The sequence below is a fragment of the Lepidochelys olivacea genome, assembly GCF_965140295.1.
Source record: "Lepidochelys olivacea isolate rLepOli2 genome assembly, chromosome: 2".
NCBI classification, from domain to species: domain Eukaryota; kingdom Metazoa; phylum Chordata; order Testudines; family Cheloniidae; genus Lepidochelys; species Lepidochelys olivacea.
This window is the reverse complement of record NC_140412.1, coordinates 190,676,371-190,701,426: the sequence shown is the minus strand read 5'-3', so window position 1 is coordinate 190,701,426 and position 25,056 is coordinate 190,676,371. Positions and strand designations below refer to the sequence as shown.

The 25,056-nt window shown below is 41.2% G+C and overlaps 2 protein-coding genes across 7 annotated transcripts in view; both read left to right on the top strand.

The window, feature by feature from the left end:
• Positions 1–1,186: 1,186 nt before the first annotated feature.
• XCR1 (X-C motif chemokine receptor 1) lies at positions 1,187–2,230 on the top strand (the record flags this gene model as incomplete). The annotated part of the gene is made up of 1 exon (XM_084621892.1): positions 1,187–2,230. The coding sequence occupies one exon, from the start codon at positions 1,187–1,189 to the stop codon at positions 2,228–2,230; it is 1,044 nt and encodes a 347-aa protein (XP_084478018.1).
• Positions 2,231–9,051: 6,821 nt separating this feature from the next.
• The window catches only part of FYCO1 (FYVE and coiled-coil domain autophagy adaptor 1), an 85,707-nt gene continuing 69,702 nt past the window's right edge, over positions 9,052–25,056 (top strand). For 2 of the 6 annotated variants that reach the window (XM_084620000.1, XM_084619995.1), the window contains exons 1-3: positions 9,052–9,079; positions 17,296–17,450; positions 21,833–22,018. In XM_084620000.1, coding sequence (XP_084476126.1) covers positions 21,961–22,018 — 58 coding nt within the window. In that variant the 5' untranslated portion in view covers positions 9,052–9,079; positions 17,296–17,450; positions 21,833–21,960. The remainder of the gene's footprint in view (positions 9,080–17,295; positions 17,451–21,832; positions 22,019–25,056) is intronic. The other 4 variants (XM_084619998.1, XM_084619996.1, XM_084619997.1 and 1 more) reach the window with 4 other exon arrangements.

Here is a 25,056-nt window from a genome sequence, read left to right as displayed (position 1 = left end):
GTCTCTGGGGATCCAGTCACTGATGCAGGTTGTCCACCTATTGTCTTGCCTGCAGACTACATGACCCGCCCAGCTCCGCTTTGCGTCGTACATCACCTGCACTACATCATTCACCTATGTACGCCTTCTGATCTCCTCATTCGGTATGTGATCACAGAGCGATATCTTACACATTTGCCTTTCCATTGCTCTCTGGGTGACAGCAAATTTTTCTTCCTCTGCTTTCGTTGTTGACCAGCTTTCTGCTCTGTATATCATTGCTGGCAGAACAGTGGAGTTAAACAGTGCTTTCCTTTTCTTCATGGGCAGTTCATCATCCGTTAGAGACATCTTTATTTTGTTGAAACTTGCCCACCCTGCCTTTCGCCTCCTACAGCATTCCCCTTTGAATGAGTTGTCTCTGCTCAGCTGCTGACCCAGGTAAATATATTTTTCAACCTCCTCGACTTCTTTCCCGTTTACAGTGATGATTCCTTCTGCACAATGCTCATTCTGCATCCACTTTGTCTTCGTGTTCACTTCCAACCCAATATTATGCGAAAGTGTTTGCAGTTGCTACAGTTTGTTCTCTTTTAGAATACTAATTTGAAAAATCCTCTCATTACTAATGTTAATCTATTTGTATTTTTTATCTATTTCTATACTGGCATTGGAAGTTTGCCTGGTTTTATAAGTTTTCTGCAGAATTGAATCGTGAAACAGGATCACATGTTGGGTAAATATCTTTTCAGAACAGTGTAAAAACTGGATGGGTTCTGAAGTCTTGATAACTGTCCTTAAATATAGATACATCAGTGTGCACACAACTCTAGCTGGAATTATCCCAGGTAAAATATTCAGTTGTTGGCAGCTATAATGTGCAAACTGATTAACTTGCTTTTGAGACTTTTTGAATTTAAACTAATTAAGAAATGCAAAAATTGAAGTCTGTGCCTAATGTTCTATTAATGCAAAATTCCATTTGTGACCATATTCCAGCTCCTCAGGGTAAAGATGTAAAATTTAAATCACGCCCCCACAGTAAAACGGAAGAAATTTCACTACTCCATTTGTGGCATGCACAGAAACTTAAAGGCTTAGATAAGAGAAGACCCTACTGGTCACAGAAAATATCATAAAAAGTCTGGTTCTTTGTGGGGGTTTCTACCAGTTGCTGTGACAGTGCCATTTGGGTTTACACATCCAAATGGGTGAATCTGACTATTACTTAAACTCGTCTTCAGACGACTATGAAGAGTATGGGAACTTCAGTTATTTTAACAACTCTAGTAATGTGTGTGAAATGGATGACCTCCACACATTTGGTGCCCATCTCACCACCATTCTGTACTCGCTGGCTTTTGTTCTTAGCCTGCTAGGAAATAGTTTGGTGTTATGGATCCTAATGAAGTATGAAAACCTTGCGTCTTTAACAAACATCTTCATCATGAACCTTTGCATCTCTGACCTGGTCTTCTCTTGCGTGCTGCCCTTCTGGATCGTGTATCATTTGCATGGATGGATTTTTGGTGATTTCCTCTGCAAGGCTGTGAATACCGTTTTCTCCATCAGCTACTACAGTGGTATTATTTTTTTGACCATAATGACTATTCTCCGGTACTTGGCAGTGGTGAACCCCTTGTCAGCCTTGAGTACTCAGACACGCCAGTGTGGCATTCAGGTGAGCTTGGCCATTTGGGGTGCTAGCATGTTAGTTGTGGTTCCTGAGATGATATTCACCCAAGTGCAAATTGATCTGGATGATTTCAGGACCTGTGATTACACTGACTTACATTGGAAAAGGGTAGACATTTATCAGCGAAATGTCTTCTTTCTCTTTTCCTTTGTTGTTATTGTATTTTGTTACGTCAAGATACTACAAATTCTGCTCAGAACAAGATCTCACAGGAAGCACAGAACTGTGAGACTCATCTTTACCATTGTGGCAGCTTTTTTCCTGAGTTGGGCACCTTATAATATACTCTGTTTCCTGCAAACTTTGCCAGCTCATTACATCTTTCTGAACTGTGAGATCCAAAAGAACATTGCATATGCCTTCTACATCAGCCGCAAAATTGCCTTTTCCCACTGCTGCCTTAACCCTGTGCTCTATGTATTTGTTGGGGTCAAATTCAGAAGACATTTGATGCACCTGTGCAATTACCTCTGCCCATTCAACAATGGGAAAATCTCCAGCCCCAGGATTTATTCTCATGGCAAATTCCACTATGAAGATAATTCCATTTACTGAAGGCTGCTCTGCAGTGCTAAGCATGAGTGAAATATTTAGATTTTAAAGCCATTAACAATAGTTGATTTTTAGAGACATTCATTTGAAAGACTCACATATTTATTCTTTGGAATATTTGAGATGTGGAAAACTAATAGAAAATGTATTTCCATGGGGAGGGGGTAACATCACCTCTAGGCTTTTCTAGATAAGGGGCCAAATTCTGCTCTCACTTACATTCCTGCAATTCCATCATATCCAGTAGCATTGAAGCAGAGTAAATGAGAGCAGAACTCACCCAATGTCTCTATCTGGGATTAAGCCAGGTCTTATTAGTTTGACAGTAGCTACATAACTCAGAATACCTGATGTTTTCAAGGTAAACTTCTCACTGCTGCTGTGTACAAAGCTATTAATGTTATAAGATTAACACAAACCCATTTTCTGATCCTCAGTAGGAAGTTTTGGTGGTTGATGCGTGGTAGAAGGAATTAAGTTAATGAGTGTGTTAATACTTTCTTAATTCTTGTAAAGTCACAGCACAGAGTGAAGAATGAGCCTGCTTCATTTCTTGTTTTGATAGTGATATCTCAATAGATATTGTTTCCTTTATTTGTAAAATAAATGTTTTTTCTTTAGAAAGCTATAACAGTAGGTCTTAATGTAAATGCTTGTTTTGCAGTTCCAGCTGGTATTTAAAATACTTCATCTATGTACAGAAGTGTTTGAATCTCTGAAAAGCAGGCCCAGTCAAAATTAGGCATGCACATATCTTTGAGTATACCAGCTTATGCATACAAATATGAGATGTGCCTGTGCAACTCAGGTAGATGCCTAGCTCGGCTAGACGAAGATGCAATTACCCATTTGTGCAAATAGCTGATTGGTGTGTGAGCTTTTTGGTATTTACATGCAGCATTTAGGCATGTGCAAACCCTTGCATGCACACAGCTTTGACAATCTAGCTCTTAAGGTGTGAGACTCCTCGACTTTAAGGCCAGGAGGCACCATCATGATCATCTAGTCTGACTTCCTGCAACAATCCATTTTAAATGCAATATATTTTAAAATTGTTGTTAGTTCCATTGGCTTATTTCTATTATGTATTTTCAATACAAAACTATATATTATTGCAATGGGATTTATTGAGATGTTGAACACATAAGTCAAGAAGTATTAACTAAAGATTTTCATGAGAACTGACACTCTGCCACATTTTCAACCTGTATTTTTCCTCCAAGCCATGTGTGTTGCATCTGTTGCCTACTCATAACATAACTGCATTACAGATGCTCTGGAAACCAGTGCTTGCAATTTCTTAACCTTGGTGTAGAATCTCAAACATAACATTGCATTTATGTAGCTCTTTGCAATGGACCCTGAATTAGTTCTTGATTCCATTTGGTAACCCCCTTTCCTAAGCAACCACTTTACAGCATTCCTATGTGGTCCTCACTACAATTTAGTCTGATCTGTAGTTAAAGTTGACCTTTAGTAGGCGCAAGTGGTGTTTTTGGGGTGGTTTTAAGAGAAGTTTCACTGTACCTTTTTAGTCTGAGCCTGAATTCAGCTACCAGAACTAAATTCTCAATCAGGTTACTCTGGAGAAATCCATCCATCCCATTAAACATGAGTGAGTTTACCCTTTCAGTACAGCTAACACTTTTGGGATAAGCCTTTTCATTGTCTTTAGCTGAGGTATCTTGGCTTGGGGTGAAGGATTCCAGCCAAAGAGACTCCTCAAAAGACCACTGAAATTAAGAAGATTCTTTCCACTGACTTCAATAGACTTAAAATCAGGGCAAAAATGCCTTCAGCTATGCAGATGAAGACCACCCAAAGGAAAATGGATCTGATTCAGGAATAATTCCATTGACTTCAACAAAGCTACACCTGAGTAAACAAGAGAAAATTAAGGCCCTTGTCTGCATCATTCAAAGGATACTGAAAACTTAACTATGACAGGTGCTATGAGGCACCCTCTATAATTCTTGTTTTGGTTTTATTTCATATTCTGTATGAGGCCAGGCAATATAATAAAGGGATAAGATTAACCATGTGAATTTGTTTTTTGGTTTGGTTTTTTGTTTTTGTTTTTTAACTTTAAACAGTTTAGTTAAATTAGTTTGATTTTTAACTTTGTGTTTTGGTTAGGATATCTGTATTTCTGAAAATGGAGTATGTAAAGAAAATTGAATTTTACTAATGCAGAATAACATGTAACATTTGGTATTTTCTGTTTTCGATTAATTCCTATTAAAACTGTACCTGAAGTATTTGCAATTTGTCATGTGATTGTGAGCTCTCTTGGGAAGGAACTGTCTTCTTTACTTGTCTGTACAGTGCCTACCGCACTGGGGCCCTGATCTGTAACTGGGTTCTTAAGCACTACTGTAATATAAAATATCTAGCTCTTTTATATAACAGTGTTTACACCCACAGATCTCAAAGTGCTTTACGGGGAGGTTAATATCATTACCCCCATTTTACAGATGCGGGGGGGGGGGGGGGATCAAGGTACGGCGAGGAGTAGTGATTTGCCCAAGGTCACCCATGGATTAATGACAGACCCAGGATTAGAACCCAGCTCTCCTGAATCCCAGTCCAGTATTTCATCTACTAGGCTACACTGTCTTTCTATACATACATTTATTATCCAAAACAAGAATGTGGACTATAAACCACTGTACATAGTGTAGCTTCCTAATGCTCTTAATCTTCATTTTGCAAAATATAGTACAGTGCTAAGGTTTGAGGCCCGCTCATTCTCTATTTGCCGTCAGTGGCAGTGTTGCTACTGACTTCAGTGGGAGCAAGATTAGGCCCATTGTATATATTCAGGGGTCAGTTTTCAAACTTGAAATGTGGACAATCCAGGCACCAAATAAAACAGAAGCATTTAGGGATGATGAGTGTGGATGCTGTGCAAGAAACCTTAGATTGTTTCATATCCTGTGTTTTTATATATCTGTCTTTTGTGATGATGTCTAGTATGCTGTTGAGTTACCTTACAGGGACATGATCCAGAAGTTGATTCATGTGTAGAACTTTGGCTGCAGCAGGGTTCCACAGTTGGAGGCCTTGTTCTGTATCTGGCACGGTATCTTTGCCTGAAAAGTAACATAAGTAGAACTGATCAGGAATTTTTCAATGAAGCTTTGCCAGAAAATATTGGTTTGTTAAAACCAAAATCATCTGTGGGAAAGGAAAGGTTGGTGTTGACTAATTTCCCATTTTGAAAAAGCTTTGGAGAAAAGAATTTTGAAAGGTTTGGTTCTGTCATTTACTAAATGAAAAGTTCAGGGGTTTTTTTTGGTTTTGCAGCCATATTTTTGGTTTTTAAAAATGTAAAAAAAAAAAAGTTGAAATTGAAACAAGGTTTTTAAAATGATCAAAATGAAACATTTCAACTGACCTGATGCACTTTTTTTCCCAAATTTTCAGTAAATGAAAATTCTTGAGATTTTGACTTTTCATCCTGATTCAGGAGGGGGATGTTTTGCAAAATTTTTGCAAGATCGGAAAACTGGGACTCCATAATACAGTGCTCAGCTGTTTGAAATCAAAACCAAAATTGTTAAAATCAGGAATAACAATGCACATCACACCCCACCCCCAACCTTGAATTTTTCCTCTCTTCCACTTATTTAAAAATAAGTACTTTCGTTGCCTCATAAGAAATTTTTCTTACATATCGACTGTTGAAGAAATAGAGCCTGGTGTTAAGTGGTCTCAGAACTCCCATTGACCGTTGCTGAATTAGGTTCAAAATATCTGAAAATGAATATATTCTGATAGGTGCCGCCTGAAGGATCACAGCACGTGCAAGAGGCAAAACAGAAGAGCGTACTGTGGTGTATTGAAAACAGTGTTAAAATTATAAGATATCACTTTAAGTGTGTCAGGAGTTTCCTCATGCTTGCAGGCTAGGGGCACTGCAGGCAAACATGCTATCCCAGGCCTTGAGTAATCAGTTTGCAGCCAGCCAGCCTAGAGCAAGGTGGGTTGAGTTGTGGCTCTGTGCTTTTGGGAGCAGCCTGCTTTTGTCTTTCTCTGTTTTGGGGTTCTTGTGTGTTAGGGTTCTGAATTTTAAGAAATAGTGTTGCGTTGCAACATTTCAGAAAGATATAAACATAAAATACTCCATCTCCTCTGTGTGTATGCTGTAAACATAATACACATGAGAAACAGACCCTAGAATACTATATAGATAAGGGGAAGAGCTTTGTATAAGCTCAAAAGCTTGTCTCTCAGCAGCACAAGTTGGTCCAATAAAAGATTTAATTACCACACACTCCTTGTATCTCTAATATAGATTAGCTCTCAGTTAAAGTGAGAACAGCCCATATGAAGTACTAGAGGGGATTTTGTATTACATATAAAGAATAGCTACATATGAAAATAGGAGGAACATGGATGTAGTGATACCTGAGAGTTCTGCCACTGATACTCAAGTAATCTGGAGAGTAGCATAAGGGTAAAAAGGATCTTCATTGGTTCTTTGTGAAAATAGGAGAAAGCAGTTCTTAAGGCAAATGCCATATAAATCTACAGAGGAAAAATGCCCCTTTGAAAATGCTCTCACTCCCATGCTGGGGCCATTGGAAACTTTCCCTATGCCTTTGCTAGCTAGGTGTTTTCATAAAAAAATTTTTTTTTAATTTAAAAATTTTCTGTTTTAAAACCAGAGGGTTGATATATTTTTCTGCAGAAATGTCTACGTCGTCCAAGTGCCATTTTCCACCAAAAAAGTTTCAACAGTAATTTTTCGACCAGCTCTATTCACCCTCTATTCTGACAATGATTCTGAAGTAACAAATTCAGCATCAGTATTGCCTTTGTTGTCGGACCAAATTAGAGGAGTTGTTGAGTTCAGAGGATGAAATTCACTCCTGTGCAGCACAAGACCTATGCATCACTTCCCTCCCCTTAAACCTTCAAAATAGGGCTTACGTAGGACTTAAGTAATATATAGAACTTGTGCTACCCCTCTACACAGAGCTGAATGTCATTGATACAGAACAAATGCAAATAACTTTGGTAATTAGCAAAAAGAAAAGGAGTACTTGTGGCACCTTAGAGACTAACCAATTTATTAGAGCATAAGCTTTCGTGAGCTACAGCTCACTTCAAGTGAGCTGTAGCTCACGAAAGCTTATGCTCTAATAAATTGGTTAGTCTCTAAGGTGCCACAAGTACTCCTTTTCTTTTTGCGAATACAGACTAACACGGCGGTTACTCTGAAACCTTTGGTAATTAGCAAAGTCAAGGCCAAAACTTTTCAGTCCTACTCTGACCAAACTTCCTTTAACTTCAATGGGAGTGGCACCTGATTTAGGAAGTGACATTTTTGGTTATTGATACTGTAAGAGAAATTATGAAAAACCCATTAAAAAGTGGATTTTTAAATTTCTACCTACAGTTCAAAGCACAATGGGGCAATGATCTCAGCTGGGATCTCTATGAGCTCCAGTGATACAAAGAAAAACTAATAATTGCTATTTGAAAGCCCCCTTTCAACCTTTCCAGGCACTTGCTAAGTGTAAGTTTCAGTATAAAGCTGCTGCTTCTTTACATATCTGATTGAATATCAATTCAATCAGATATTTCAGTCACACATGAGTCATTTGGTGAGGAAACCATAATCAAAAATCTTATTTTTCTAAGCAAATATATGCACTTTCTTAATGTGTGAGGCAATTTACTTCAACGCATTTCACTTAACATTCAGTGATGTATGCCACTGTGTAAAAAGCCTGTATTACAAAAATACCTTTTACTTCTCTGTGGTAAGCGAACTCAGCTGCCTCCATTAAGCAACAAGGCAAGTTAAAGGCCTTTCAGAGTCTGTTCTGTCCTCTGGAATGGGAAAAAAAAGGTATGCATTTACTCAATACCATTTTCTTGGGATAAAAATAATCTTCAATCCAGCATGGGGAAGAAGTCTAATACTCAAGACTTATTAAACTATTAACGCATAAGAAATGTCAAACTAGTTCATTTCACTTTTTGATTTTGACTTTTATAGAGTGTCCCTTGATAGATTTTTTTTTTTTTTTTAAGGCCAGAAGGGACTATTCGATCATGTCTATCATGACTGTCATTTTTGCTCACCTTGTTTTATATATTACATCAGTAGCATTTTCTCATCCTCTCTCTGCAGGCACTGCAGCTATGAACTTTGTGGCAGAGACCATCTTCTTGTTGTGTTTGTACCATGCTAAACATAAAGGGGCCCTGGTCCATGACCACGGTTTCTAGGCACCATGGTAATACTACTGATAATAATTAATAATGATATGACATTTAACAGGAATGAGAAGGGACAGAGACATGGAGCCCATAACAGCTGGCTGGAAAGAAGACAATTCTTGACTCTCAGAGGCCCTGTGATCCGGCCAACAGAGCACAGATTGTGGTGTTGGGAGTCCTTGGAGCTAATCCCAACTTTGCCACAGACCTGCTGTGTGAGAAGTCACTTCACCTCTTTGTGCCTGAGATTCCACATCTGTAAAATGGGGGGGAAGGAATGGTGTTCACCCCATTTACAAAGTGCTTCCAGAGCTGCAGATAAAAAGTACTGTATCAGATAAGAGGTAGGGATTATCACTATTGTTAAAAAACAAAACACAACAAGGAGTCCGGTGGCACCTTAAAGACCAACAGATGTATTTGGGCATAAGCGTGTGTGGGTAAAAAAAAAAACCCTGCTTCAGATGCATGGAGTGAAAATTACCATTGTTGTTACTCCGTGCAATTAAAGGGTTAAAGAGGGACAAGGGACTCATGGGAGATGTAGGCCAGAGGAATCATGGGAGTTGTAGTGAAACCTCCTCAGTGTATTCCAATGTAATGGCTGCCCAGGCGGAGGTAATGTACTTTCTCCCCTCTGTGGACTATACTTATTTTCCCCTGTGTAAACAGAGTGCCCCCCCCCCCGCACGCGGGTAGTGGCCTGGCTGGGGGGCGCGAGGCAGGGCCTGGCAGGAGAGGGGCTGGCAGGGCCAGGCAGGCTCAGTTCTGCAGGTTACGTTCTGTGGGACAGGAGCAGTCACTGCATTCTGTTTTGACTTTGTCACTTGGCTGCTGGGGGGCTCTTTCCGACGTGCTGTGTGTGTGTGTGTTGCTGTTGCCTTGTGTAGGCAGACACCCCTCCCCACCCCCTGGAGTGCACATGCCGGAGCCCCTGTGTGTGAAGGGCATGCCTTCAATTCCGCAAAACTTTGCCCCTCTGCCGCCCGCTCTGCAACTTCCCAAACACTCTCTCCCGGCCCTGTCGGTTTCACTGCTCCCTTCAGCGCCCTGCTCTCTCTCTCTCTTCTCCCTCCCCGCTCCTCCCCACTTGTGACTCTCACAAGTTGGCAAGGGTGTGAGACTGTTTCCCAGCAAGTTTCCAGCGTGTGGTGTAACAGGTAGATTCCTCCCTCCGTAGCCAGCCAACAACAAACAGCTGGGGGAGCAGCTGACAGTCGTTTTTCATGCCGGGTTTAAACCTTTTCAGGAAGCAGAATAAACGCCACCCAGGCCATTAGCATGCAATATGCGGGATGCTACGTCAAAGCTCTCAAGCTTTCTTTCCCCTGCCTTCCTCCCGTCATCATTCTTCTGTCACTACCAACTCTCCTTTGCTGCCGCTTCTGTCTCCCTCTCGGTCCCCTTGTTCACACGGAGGTGTCTTGCTCTCTTTCCGTCCCGGTGTGAGGCGTTCTCTGTAGTAGTCCAGTATTGTAACCGATATTTGGATTGGAAGATCTTTACGGCAGGGAAGTGTTTTTACATGCCTGTGAAATGCTATAGACATCAGAAATAATAACAATGTCTCTCTTTCTCCCGAATAGAATTGTGAAAAAGTTCTGTGTTTCTCCAAAGTGTAAACTTGTCTTTGATTGTTCATAATCTTCTCATTAGAGGAGAGTTCTGCAAATTTTCTGGAGGAGCAATGTTGTTTGGACATTTTGTAGAAAATGTGCACACGAATCCTCCCCTCCCCCCCCCCCCGACTTATGAAATGCTGACCTAAATATTCACAGAAGTCCTTGTGTAGGCAAATCTACTGCTGACAGTGAGGATTTTGTCTGCACAAAGCCAGCCTGGTCTCGCTCCAGAATGTCTGAGGATTTAGGTGCAGCACTCCCACTATTGTTTACCCTGTTGCACATACCTGTTAGACAGGTATAAAGCTATCACTTTTGTTTATGAAATTATGATCTGTTTTTATTGGCATGCACTTTGCATTCTTCTTGACTAGAGAGACTCTGTTCTGGCCAGCCGGCATGTGGTGGAGTAATGCTGCATATAAGAAAAGGAGAAAGGGCTGGTGAATCCATTGCACTTTTCTCCTCTCACACTGTTTTAACAGGCTTGTAACTCCATTGACTGTCTTCGAGTTACTCCTTTCAAACTGGTATAAATCTGGAATATCAGGCCCTATGTTTCTTATTCAGGAGCACAAAGAGTGGATACTTGAGTTCTTCAACTCTGATCCCACCCATCAGTTCACCACCACAGATTGTGATTAACTTTCAGTGCACAAAAATTGAATTTATGTTGTCCATATAACATCACAGGTCCTGGTGAATTGTACTGTAGGCGTGTTTTTTAGTTCTGCATGTACATAAATGGAATATGCAGCAGAGAAGATAAACTCTCTTGAAGGGGGCATTTATAGTTTAACAGATTTAAGAACAATGTTTAATTACACAAATGTATTACTGTGTACCAGATGTCCTTCTTGCAGTTTTCCAGAGATCCTTAAAGGGGCACCTTCACTTAAAAAAAATCATAGTTCTGTTATGAAAAAAAATTATTTACTGTTGTTAAATAAGATTCCTATGACTGAAAAAAGATTAGAGAAAAAATATATTTCAAATGTTTCAGTTGGTTTACTTTGTGAAATCAACCATAGACTCAGTGCTGTCAAATGCATATTTTCCTCCAGTCAGTTAGCCATGAAACCTGAATCTTATTTATACAGAAGCCCCTTTATAAACCATTCTGACAGTGTAAAGTGGCCTTAAAGTGGGTGTAATACATCTACATTGCCTGAGAGGTGTATAAAGAGGCCTTAATGTAAATGGGAATCTGGCCCATAGTGTAAAGTCTTACTTGCATACAGAAGTATATTCAGGATCAGGGCCTACCACAGCAACTCAGGAGAGGAGTCTATTAAAAATGCAAGCAAATGTGATGGTAAAACTCCAGGGCAAGGTAGTACCTAAAACTACTTGTAACTTGAGTAATTTTTTTTATTAGATTTTTTAAGCTGACAGTATCTTTTTAAGGGGACATTGTTGGGTAAAATTTTATGACCCTCCTAGCCTTTATCAACTAATACTCCTTAGTTGATTAAAATGGAGAGAATTTTTCAAATCCAGTGTAATTTTCACTATTATTTACTTTTTACATTTCTCCTTTCTTGGACAATGAAAATAGACTAGTTCTCGCAGTTCCACTTTTGTTAGTAGTCAATTTTTATTTTTAGGGTCTCGTGCACTAACTCACCTGTTTTAGGCTGCAAAACCTGCAGATGAATAATTTAAATCACCACATTTTTTTCAAAATATAACAAAAAAAGGAATAGCAAAACTCAGGACAGGGCGGGGGGGGGGGTGTTTGAAGTGGGATGTAGTCCACAAAAGCTTATGCTCTAATAAATTTGTTAATCTCTAAGGTGCCACAAGTACTCCTGTTCTTTTTGTGGATACAGACTAACACGGCTGCTACTCTGAAATCTAAAATTTGGTTGCTAAATGAGGGTCTCTAATATGATTTGTTCAGCTGGAACAGTGTTTGCAAGCTTTTGCTGCACCCACAATCTTATCTTGCGTCTTATAGTCTTTGATTTAATCTTTTCAGCCATTGCTATATGCTGTGGTTGCCATCTGTCTAATCTAAGGTACTTATAGAATGCCAGTCACCGCAGTGTATAAGCACCATGGTAACATCACTTATTGCTGCAAAGTGCAAGGGATATGCAATGCCATGCTGCAGCGGCAGCAACCGAGCCTGCTTAGTTTACCAAAAGCAACTTCCCTTTTGACAGCTGACAAACTGGATCAGTATCACATTGAACAACAGGATCAGGCTGGCTTAATACAGGCTTCTATTATGTATGTGTCTGTCTGTTCAAAAAGGATCGTGCTTGTAGAGATCCCATACCCAAATTGCTTTTTAAAGTTCTTAATTTTGCAACCCAAACAAACAAAATGGAGGGCCAAAACAGGCCCGCTACAGTAAAACAGGGTACTGTAGTAGAACTCAGTCAGTACTTCCTGAGGCATCACCTCAAACCGATGGAGCTGTGGAGAGGTGAAAGAAGAACATGAGGGGTGCTCATCCCCTAGCTCTTGCGATGGCATGGTTCACTCAGTGGGAACAGTTCTGGTTTTCTCTGCATATCTGTCCGTTCTTGATTTAATTCAATTGCCTTCTACCTGCCCCACTCATACTCTGCAGTGGTTTCCACATGCAGGGTCCAAATCTGTGATATTTTCACTATCGTTTGGTACTGATTCCATTGGGAGTTTTGTATAGAGTAAGGGCGAGGGCCCATAATGTCCTGCCCGCTGCCATAATCCTGGTGGTATAGGTGATATAAAGCTGCATGCTGACATTTCTAAGAACTCATCTGCCAATATTTGAAAACTGTAAATAGGGATACGCCCACCCCCTTTTAGTACCACTGAAATTCACTGGATCACAAGAGATTTTCGGTGGACAGCATGTGGACAGAGGATATATTTGGGTAAAAAACATAATAAGGACAGTTCTCCTAAATAGAGGCAATGGTTATTAATATTTATTAGCACTTATGTTGTATTAAAATATCCAAAAGTACGTGAGGTTCCTCACACAAGAGAATAGGCCCAAAATCTCAAAAGTGACTAATGATTTTGGGTGTCTCCATTTTTTTGAAGCCCTACTTTACACACTTAAAAGGGGCCTGATTTTTCAGTAGGTGATGAGGACCCGCCCTCTAGAAATCAGTCCCCTTTAATCATAAAATACCAGGGTTGGAAGGGACCTCAGGAGGTCATCTAGTCCAACCCCCTGCTCAAAGAAGGACCAATCCCCAATTTTTGCCCCAGATCCCTAAATGGCCCCTTCAAGGATTGAACTCACAAACCTGGGTTTAGCAGGCCAATGCTCAAACCGCTGAGCTATCCCTCCCCCAGGTTGTTTCAGGTTGGGCACCCCAAATCACTAGGCACTTTAAAAATGTAGGCTGTATACTTTATCTTTCTAGTTAGTTATCTTTATTGCCTCCATCACTAGAATAGCTCCAGGGACGTGGTTCCTGCATTGGGGTATATCTACACAGCAGCTGGGATGTGTGATTCCCAGCACGGGTAGATAGACACATGCTAGCTCTGCTCAAGCTAGTGTGCTAAAAATAGTTATGTGGCTGCAGTGGTATGGGCAGTGGCTCTGGCTGTCTGCTTGACCCTCTGGATATATACTCAGGTGACTAGCCTGAGCCTCCGTCTGTGTTGCTGTGGCTACACTGCTATTTTTAGGTGCTAGCTCGAGCAGAGCTAGCATGTGCACTTCCACTTGTGCAGGGAATCGCACCTCCTTTGGGAGCTTGCAAGCTGATTTCAGACATGACTCGATGAAGGAGGTATCAGAACACATGCCGGAAGAAAAGGGAGGAAGAGCAGGTTTTCCAGCAATGAGATTACATAGTTACTCAGCAAAGGTTTGCGCACATGGAAGTATAAAGAGAAAATCATTCAATTTTTTGTAGGTAAATGTCTTTGACTTGACATGCAGGTAGAGGTGGGTCTGAAGGAGGGATGAGGAGAAGGAAAGGGCCTTGCGCAGCAGCAGCTCTGGAAGGCTTCTATGCAAAGGGGGTGGTGCAGAAAAAGGTGTAGAGACGGTGGTTAGAGAAGTGGATGAATAAGGTGTTGAGGTTACATCATTGGGAGAGTAACAGGGGTGGCATCTCAGAAGAGACAAGGTCAGATAAGTATGCTAAGAGTGATATCACTGTATTTTCTTTCAGCAAAAGAGCCCTCTTCTCTTTTAACTGACTACTTCCTCAAGTGTGCAATCTCTCTCATAGTGATATCTCCTATGAAACAGTGCTCTCCTTGTGAGATAAGCACATGTCCATCTTTGCCTCCCCGTTTGCGTGAAATGGTCATTACACCTCAGCATTGTTGGTGCGAAGAGCATTACGGGCAAAACACTGCACCCCCAAATCATGGCAGCATCCTTCTAGTGCATCAACTCTGTTCTGTTTGTTTTTTGATGGGAGAGCTTTTAACCTGCATCTTCGTTTGAGTGTCCGGCCTGTTTGTTCCAGTGTTGCTGAGTAAAAATGGGTTCATTTTTTTTTCTATGCTTCACATGCCCTTCCTGCCACTTCACTCCCCCACTGAGTGTTAAAAAATTGTCTTATAACAGACTACATCCCACCTAATTCTTGTTGAATCAGTTGTACTTTACCTTTTGTTTAAAAACAAAAAATCCTCAACTTACGTGGGAAAAAAAACCCCAGTCTTCTGTGCAGGCACGTTAGGTAGTTTACATACATTTTTATATTGGAGCATTTAAAATGGAAAAATGTATACTGTGGATGGATGCATGGTTAGATATTATGCAAAATCTCATTGATCTTGCTGAGACACAGCACTCATGCTGGAGTAGATCCATTCGTGTGGTATCAGGGAGACTGAAGTGTTCTCCTACTGGTTTTTTAATTAGTTATAATTCCTGATGTCAGGTTTATGTCCATTTATTCTTTTGGGTAGAGACTGTCCGGTTTGGCCAATCTCTCTGGTCACTCAATAACGGACTTAAAAGTGGCAATTCTTCAACAGCAAAAATTCACAAACAGACTCCAACGAGAAACTGCAGAATTAATTTGCGAACTGGACACCATCAAATTAGGCCTGAATAAAGACTGGGAGTGGATGGGACATTACAAAAACTAATTTCCTCCTACTGTTACTCACACCTTCTTGTCAACTGTTTAAAATGGGCCGTCCTCATTACCACTACAAAAGTAATTTTTCCTCTCTTGGTATTCTACTGTTAATTGTCTCATTAGCACTGACCCCCCCCACCATGGTCTGGCAACTCCCATCTTTTCATGTACTCTGTATATATACCTTCTACTGTGTTTTCCACTCCAAGCATCTGATGAAGTGGGTTTTAACCCACGAAAGCTTATGCCTAAATACATGTGTTAGTCTCTAAGGTGCCACAAGGACTCCTCATTGTTTATACTATATCATGTAATTGTGTGGTTTTCTTATTCTGCAAAGTGTCTGCTCTCCCTAGAATGCAAGATCCTGGCCAATAGAATAGATGTAAAGTGTTCTAAGGTATTACCTTACTATTCCTCTACCAAGATTTTATATAACAATTATACTTTTGCATACTTCATCTGGTTACCATGTGTTGATATCCTTTGGCAGGGGTGGGCAACCTGAGCCTGAGAAGGAGCCAGAATTTACCAATGTACATTGCCAAAGAGCCACAGTAATATGTCAGCAGCTCCCCCACCCCTGTTCCCAGCGCCTCTCGCCCATCGGCAGCCCCGCCGATCAGTGCCTCCTGCTCCCTCCCAATCAGCTGTTTCGTGGCGTGCAGGGGAGGGGGAGGGGGAGGAGCGAGGGCATAGCAGGCTCACGGGAGGGGGCGGGAAGGGGTGAAGTGGGGGCGGGGCCTGGGGCAGAGCAGGGGGTTGAGCAGTGAGCACCCCCAAGCACACTGGAAAGTTGGCGTCTGTAGCTCCAGCCCCGGAGTCGGTGCCTGTACAAGGAGCCGCATATTAACTTCTGAAGAGCCGTGAGTGGCTCCAGGGTCACAGATTGGCCACCCCTGTGCTATGGTATTTCGCTTGCCATGATTTTTATGTGTTCAATTTTTCTACAAAATCTTTTTTTTTTTCTTTTTAAATAAAATAAGTGATTGCCAAGTTTCCCTCCCCACTCCAAACTCTAGGGTACAGATGTGGGGACCAGCATGAAAGACCCCCTAAGCGTATTCTTACCAGCTTAGGTTAAAACTTCCCCAAGGTACAAACTTTGCCTTGTCCTTGAACACCACCAAGCGTTCTAAACAAAGAACAGGGAAAGAGACCACTTGGAGACTCTTTCCCCAAAATATCCCCCCAAGCCCTACACCCTCTTTCCTGAGGAAGGCTTGATGATAATATCCTCACCAATTGGTACAGGTGAACGCAGACCCAAACCCTTGGATCTTAAGAACTTTGCCTTGTCCTTGAACAGTATGGTGCCACCACCAAGCGTTCTAAACAAAGAACAGGGAAAGAGACCACTGGGAGACATCTTTCCCCAAAATATCCCCCCAAGCCCTACACCCTCTTTCCTGAGGAAGGCTTGATAATAATATCCTCACCAATTGGTACAGGTGAAAGCAGACCCAAACCCTTGGATCTTAAAAACAATGGAAAAATCAATCAGGTTCTTAAAAGAAGAATTTTAATTAAAGAAAAGGTAAAAGAATCACCTCTGTAAAATCAGGATGGTAAATACCTTACAGGGTAATCAGATTCAAAACATAGAGAATCCCTCTAGGCAAAACCTTAAATTGCAAAAAGACACAAAAATAGTAATATACATTCCCTCCAGAGCAGCTTATTTTACAGGCCATTAAACAAAAGAAAATCTAACACATTTTCTAGCTAGATTACTTACTAACTTTACAGGAGTTGTAAGGCTTGCATTCGTGATCTGTTCCCAGCAAAAGCATTGCACAGACAGCCCAAACCCTTTGTTCCCCCCCCTCCAGATTTGAAAGAATCTTGTCCCCTCATTGGCCATTTTGGGTCAGGTGCCAGGAGGTTACCTTAGCTTCTTAACCCTTTACAGGTGAAAGGATTTTGCCTTTGGCCAACGGATTTTATAGCACTGTATACAGAAAGGTGGTTTCCCTTCCCTTTATATTTATGACAGTGATACTACCTGAGCCCTAGAATAAGAGGGCAGGAGGGGGAGGATGTATGCAAAATCCAGAATGGTCTTCAGCTCACCCTCTCATAGCAGGTTTGCCTATGAAATATTAAACCAGCATGAAAAGTACTGAAAACTTATTTTTATAACTGTGATTAGCAGATACAAGTGACTGAAATACAGCGGGAGAAGATTTGTTCAGTAAGAAGGTATATTTCACTTCTCAGAGTGGAACCACACTTTAAGGCTCTGGGAATTCTTCATTGACATTCAGACTTAAGGCTGCCTCTCATTCGGAATGTGTCCTATTGAGGGTAGGTATTTTCTCACATAGGTTTATAACTTTGTTCAAGAAGATGTGATGATAAAGCACAATGGCCTTTTAAATGTTTCTGTGAAAGGGGTTATGTTACTCTCTATATATTACTCAAATTCTTAATCACAGCAAACAGCAGTCATTAGTTTTTGTGAGTATAGCAGCTAAATGAGCCAGTAACGTACCAGTCATGATACTATACAAACTGAGGCAGGATATCAGAAATATACATTGGAACTGTATGCTTCTTGTAGTGTCAGTGTAAATATTTAATACTTTTTTTTAAAAGTTAAAGTCTTTCTGAAGGTTATAGAATGTCAAAAGTTTTTTAATTCTTTAGTATTGCAGTGAGGTTTCTGGTCAGTGACTCTTCTGCATTTCTAGTAGCTCACTCATGCATGCCTGCTGTTAGTGTATTTATGCAACAGTCGCAAGATTTCTTGTGTCACCCTCCAAAAGTGCGCTTTGCAGTTAGCGGTCACTGTCTTCTATTATGGGACAAACCTTGCTCACTTTCTTCAAGGGGGCAGGACCTTTAAAATCAATGGGACTACAGCAGTAAGGGTTGTAGGATTGGGCCCTAGCGTATCTTCACTTACCCATGGTTTTCATACAGGGTGCTATCGTAACCAGGTGTTGAATACTTAAAGGTCATATTATATTGGCAAGGAATGTGTGGCGAGGTACCCCGGCGCCTGTGCTGCTCTATGCCCAAGGCATAGACTATGTAATAACGTTAGCCTAAGACACCTCAGTGGATACCCGAGCAATGAATTTTGTCCAAGGGGTTTAACAGTATTATGTAATGAAAGCGCTCCCTCCTGTATAATTTATGTAGCTAACTATCTATCATGTCATTGATCTTTTGCGGGAGGTATTTGGGGAGAAGGAGAATAAAGGAGCTGTCTTCAGAGCGTGGTTTTCCCATAAAAAATATACTGTGAATTTCCATAGCTACTGTGCAGTTAAACTCTAAGTGACCTATAATCATTGCTTTTCTTTGTTATTTTGTTTAATTCTCCTTTGGGTAAATCTTTCTTCTCTCCAGTGGATGAGTCTGGGCTGATGCCCATCTGTTTCCCCATTTAATCTCACAGCTCTTCTGCTCTACAAAGCAGATTTAATCACCCACACACTCGTATTTCAAAAGGGATGACAAGAAATGTGGCCTCCTCCCAGACTCATTGGACAATGCCACGTGAGTGTATGGAGAGAGCAATGAGTTTCTTTACCTCCCTCTTTGAAAATCACGTGCCAGTTTTTCAGCTGGTATAAATGGGTGTCGTTCCATTGATTTCTATTAACGTCAGTGTCATTAGAGAGGAGCTAGCTCAGAGTTTTGCATAAATGCTGAAGTGACCAAAGCAAGTTGTGTGGGTGTGCTGTATAATTAAGTTATGATCTATTAATATTTCACCGATCCCATTTCATATAATTTTACACTTTTGCAACAAGACAGAGGTGGGGTGGGTTGTATCCTAAACAATAAGATGTGAGACTCTGGATGAAATACTATAGCCTGTGTAATGCAGAAGACCAGTCTAGACGATCATAAAGGTCCTTCTGACCTTTAAATCTCTCATAGATGCTTTGATGGCCCACTGGGTGCTTCACAGTCTTTAGTGTATATATTCTCAGAACATCCCATTGTGGTAGAGAAGTGCTATTTATCCCCATGTTATAGATTGCGGAACGAGGCAGAAGCAATTTAATTACAGTCTTTCCTTGCAAAAGCTGCCAGGGTTGAATCATCCCCACTGCGTCTGTGAGCAGCAGAGACCCAGAACCCAGACATATCTCCACAACATCTTCCTCCAATCCTGCAGAGGCCTCTCTGCACAGATCAGACTCTGAGAGGTGGTGAGCCAGGAGTATGACAGGTACAATGCCTCCCGGAGCTCCACTCAGCGCAACTGAGTGCCACCACGGTGCTACGCTATTACAGATTTCAGTGTATGCTGTCCCCTGCCGGGCTGTTGCACAGTAGAGGGTGCTCGGTCATAATGTAAACCCTCCACTCTGCACCTTTTTTGCAGAGGTTTGTGCTGCTATAGATGATGGTCTCATGTGGCCTTTGTGCTTCCCGAGCTCAGAGATTGTGATTTTGCCTGGTCCCTGCATAGCGGCAGGAGTGGGGACTAGGGTCACCACCTGTCCAGGTTTTCCTAGGATCATCCCTTTTTATTCAGTGGCTGCTCTGGGAAATCAAGAAGGGTGCTCAGTGCCAAGGCTGGATGTAGCCTCCCAATTCAATGGGTGCCCTATACTAACCTGCCAGGGGGGCACTTACCACCCACAGCAGCACCTTCTGCCCCAGCACCATAACTGTAAAGTGGCCTGGTGAAGTGGGGAGGGTGCTGTGTTTGTTATATTATATGGGATAACTTCTCTAATGCAGGATGCTTTATCATCTTGTTGACCATAACCAAACTCAACCAGTGACCAAGAAACATGGAGATGTTATTGTATGCAACCCCTAAGCAGAATTAAGGTAGGAATCATTACACCATGAGGCTAAAGATACAGTATCAAAAGAAAGCAGGGGAGTTGGTTCTGGTCGATCTTGCATTGATTTTTGCTGGTGTTACTCCAGTGAATTCAATGGAGATACTCCTGCTTATGACCAGTGTGACATCAGAATTAGACCTGGTGTTCCAGAATCTCAACAGGTGTCAATTGGTATAGCTCCATCAGTGCAACTGTTCCAATTCACACACGCTGAAGAGTTCACTCTGTTTTTTGATTGTTGGCATTGTATCCAGTGTGTTGCCTTCAGAACAAGGGCTGCTTTTAAATAGCAAAGGTATATGTGTATTCTGAATATTATTATTATTATTATTTATTATTGAATTTTTATATAGCAGCAAGTGCATGCTGGGGACTTCAGAGAAACAAGTGTACTCCGTAGTACAGGGAGATCTAGCCCAGCCTAATAACACGACCAATAGACATCAAAGCATGGCAGTGGAAAACAGCACATTGACTAAATTTGGGTATTAAGAGTCGTGCACTTGAGAGAACAAATTTAGCCTTTTATTTATTTGTCTGTCACTCTCTTTGCTAAGGTTTATTTTAATTACTTTTACTTTGTGTCAAAAAGGCCAAGGATTGGTTGTGACAGGTACACAGCAAAGCAGCACGTGGGCACATAAGTTTTAAAGTGTCACCTCTATGACTCATCTGGTCTCTCCCCAAAACCCACTGGAGTATGTCTGTATAGTTATATAAAGAATGGAAGAGATGTGTGCAGCTATTTAATCTTCTCACACCAGTGCTTGAAAAGACTGTGATTATCGCAGTTACATAAAATAACCCAACAGTTATATTTGTATTAAAACATATACAAGTGGGGCCAGATTTTCAACAGACTCAGCATTTTGAGTGTTGAGCTCTTTTCAAAATCTGGCCAGAAGTGTCACAACAGGAGCTGCTGGGTGCCCAGAGCTTTTGAAAATCTGCCCCTTATTAGGTGCCTCAGTGGGAGATGAGCTCTTTTGAAAATTTGCCCCCAATTCTGAGCATCGAGCACTTGAAAATTTGGCTCTGAATGTTTATCCATCTTTATAAAATATTTTGAAATCTGTGAATGAGAAGTGCTACTCAAAGGTTGTCTATTATTATTATTTATTATGAATTAACTTGCCGTTGTGACTGGAGCTGAAAACTGAATAGGAACCCCCCATAGGCCCTAACTACAGTAGTGTACTAGCTAGGGGTGCTGTAACATACCTTAAAATAATGTGGTACTGGAAACTGTGAGTATTAAGAAGAGGGAGGAGACCAGGCTGTTTTGAAAATAATCTGGAGGTTTATGACTCAAGTAAAACAGTGAATTGACCAAATCAGAATGGGAATATCCGCCGATCCCAGAGGAGACAATTAGACCATACTCATTCTAGGACGCTAAGGTTCGTTCTTGGTACTCTGGCTAGTAAGGTTGCTGCTTTCTGGAGTGAAGGAAATGTGCTTGTAACACTGTTCTGTGTTCCATATAGAAAAGGTACTGCATAGAGCTCCTGTTGGGACGCTCTCGCGTTATCAGAACTTCACTCAGGATCAAAGGATTAACTATATAGAATCCTAGCTTGGACTAGACAGTGAAACTAGCTTGTGTCATAGCTCCAATGGGGGAATGAAAATTTGTCAAAATTGATTTTGCTAAATTTGAAAAGGGGAGACAGGGAAGGTTAAATTAAAAAGAAAATAGTACAATGGGGTTATTAGGAAAAAACCTCACTATGGAAACATTATTAAATGTGATTTAAAAATCCAAAGCACCACAGTTAAGTCAGTGTATGTGTTAGTGTGTGTGTGTGTGTGTACGCGTGTGCACATGTGCTGTTTGTACCAGATTATATATAAATAGATTTTCTTCTTTAGAATTGCAGATGCCACAAAGGAAACTAATCTCCTCCAACTGAATGGTCATCAAGGATGTGAACTCTGCTTTTTTTTGTCTAGCTGGGTGAAGAGTTTAACAGCGTGGGCTTGCACCTCCTTTGGTTTTCATGATGGCAGCAACTAGTGGAGAAAGCCAGCTACAGAGGATTATCAGAGATTTGCAAGGTATGGTGCCTGTTGGCAGATTAAATCTGTAGGCTGGCCTGCATTCCTCATGTTTTAATTGAACAGGGGAAGTGTTTGTCTGATATCTGTGTATGGCATTGTAACAGGAAATTGGACTGTTCTGTATAGATGTGACTCTGGTTTCAAATGTTACATAAAGTTTACTAAGCCTTTTTTGGTAGGATCCTAAATTATGTCTGTTTTACAAAGAAGAAAAAATTCTCTCTGGTTAGGATCTTCTCTCACTCACAAGTCAGGAGTAACACCACTGAAGTCAACAGAGCCAAACGGCTGTAAATAAGTGCAGTGTCAAAGTGAGGACGATCAGCTCTAATTTCTTTTTACTGTTTTTTTTTTTTTTTAATGCACACGATGGGTCATTCATTGTTCACTAAGACAAATACCTGGTTCACAGTACTGTGCTTCAAACAGTGATGAGAGGCCTCCATGAGAGGGGAAGAACAGGAAGGAGGATGAGTGAGGATTTATCCTTGGTAATCAAATAGGGCATGAGGAAGAAGATCCAGGAAGGATGGTCTTACGGTTAGGCACAGATTAGTTAGGAGACTATTGTTCTTTCTCTAGTTTTGCCACAGATTTCCTGTATAGCCTTGAGGAAGGCACATAGGCCAAAATGTTCAAAACTCATCAGTGGTTTTGGATGCCCACCCCTAGGCCTATTTTTCATAAGTACCAAGGACCCACAACAAGCCAAAGTTTGGCTTTCAAAAACTGAAGCACCTTAAATCAGTGGTCAGTATTCCTGCACCTCGGTTTCCTCATCTGAAAAAATGAGGACATTTGTGTACCTCGCAGATGTTGTCAAGCCTTAATTCGTTAATGTTCATCTAACACAGGGGTTCTCAAACTTCATTGCACCGCGACCCCCTTTTGACAACAAAAATTACTACGTGACCCCAGAAGAGGGGACCAGAGCCCACCTGAGCCCCACTGCCCTGTGCTGGGGGGGCCAAAATCCGAGCCCTGCTGCCCTGGCAGGGAAGGCCAAAGCCGAAGCCAGAGCTCCATCGCCCTGGATGGGGGCGGGCACAGCTTTGGCCCCAGGCCCCAGCAAGTCTAATACCTGCCTTGGCAACTCCATTAAAATGGGGTTGCTATCCACTTTGGGGTCCTGACCCACAGTTTGAGAACCCCTGATCTAGCAGATTGGCTCCTAAAACAGAAAGTGCGATATAAGGGCAAAGAACTGTATTTCTTTTTGTCTGTGTGTGACTGTTCAAATGGGCAACAGCTGCAACGGAGGAGAAATTTAATCTTTGTTTTATTTATTTATATCATTAAAATGAGCATCTTCAACCACTGTTGTTTTTGACAACTCAAGGGGAATAGGACATGATATATTAGAGCCATTCCTTACACCTGTCATTGCTTCCTTCTCCAAATAATCCTTTTCCCCTCCCCCTTTATTTTTCAGATTAAAAATATAAATTGGTGAGCGGGGAAAGGCAAAGTCTTTTAACAGATTTAATAAATTACAGGAGGCGATTTAGGTAGGGAAGATGGCATTACGCAGTCTGGACGATAGAGTTCTTGAAATGTATTGGAGACAACTTTTTTGTTCCAGAAAGTGGAGGAAGTAACCCGGGGAACAGCCATTTTAAATTGATTCTGACCTATTGGGAGGAATTTGTAACGAATCTGAAGGTGGAAGGCAATTTGGGTGAAAGTGATCATGAAATGATAGATTTCATGATTCTTAGGAAAAGAAGGCATGAGAGCAGCAGAATAAAGACAATGGAGTTCAAAAAAGCAGATTTTAACAAACTGCGAGAACTGATAGGTGAGGTCCTATGGGAAGAAAACTAAGGGAAAAAGAAGTTCAAATGACCTTGTAATTTCTCAGAGAGACAATATTCAAGAGACAACTGAAAACTATCCTGATGCGAAGGTGTCAGGGTTCCTTCCCCACTCTGAACTCTAGGGTACAGATGTGGGGACTCGCATGTAAGACCCCCTAAGCTTATTTTTACCAGCTTAGGTTAAAAACTTCCCCAAGGTACAAACTTTGCCTTGTCCTTGAACAGTATGCTGCCACCACCAAGCGTTTTAAACAAAGAACAGGGAAAGAGACCACTTGGAGACGTCTTTCCCCAAAATATCCGCCCAAGTCCTACACCCCCTTTCCTGGGGAAGACTTGATAAGAATCCTCACCAATTTGTACAGGTGAACACAGACCCAAACCCTTGGATCTTAAGAACAATGGAAAAATCAATCAGGTTCTTAAAAGAAGAATTTTAATTAAAGAAAAGATAAAAGAATCACCTCTGTAAAATCAGGATGGAAAATACTTCACAGGGTATTCAGATTCAAAACACAGAGGATCCCCCTCTGGGCCAAACTTTAAAGTTACAGAAAACGTGAATAAACCTCCCTCTTAACACAGGGAAAATTCACATAAAACAAAAGATAAACTAATCCACCTTGCCTGATTTACGTATATTGGTTGCAATATTGGAGACTTGGATTAGGAGGGGTTGGAGAAGATGGATTTCTGTCTGGCCTCTCTCAGTCCCAAGAGAAAACAAACACGTAAACAAAAGCCTTCCCCCTCCCCAAGATTTGAAAGTATCTTGTTCCCTTATTGGTCCTTTGGGTCAGGTGCCAGCCAGGTTAGCTGAGCTTCTTAACCCTTTACAGGTAACAGGATGTTGCCTCTGGCCAGGAGGGATTTTATAGCACTGTATACAGAAAGGTGGTTATTTTTCCCTTTATATTTATGACAGAAGGAAAGATAGGAAGAATGGTAAGAGGCCAATATGGCTCCACCAGGAGCTCTTTAATGACCTGAAAATCAAAATGGAATCCTACAAAAAGTGGAAACATGAACCAATTGCTAAGGAGGAGTACAAAAGAATAGCACTCATGTGTAGCAACAAAATCAGAAAGACTAAGGCGCAAAATGATTTACACCTAGCAAGGGACAGAAAAGGCAATAAGATTCTATAAATACATTGGGAGCAAGAGAAAGACAAAAGCAAGTGTAGATCCTCCACTTAGTGTGGAAGGAGAGCCACTA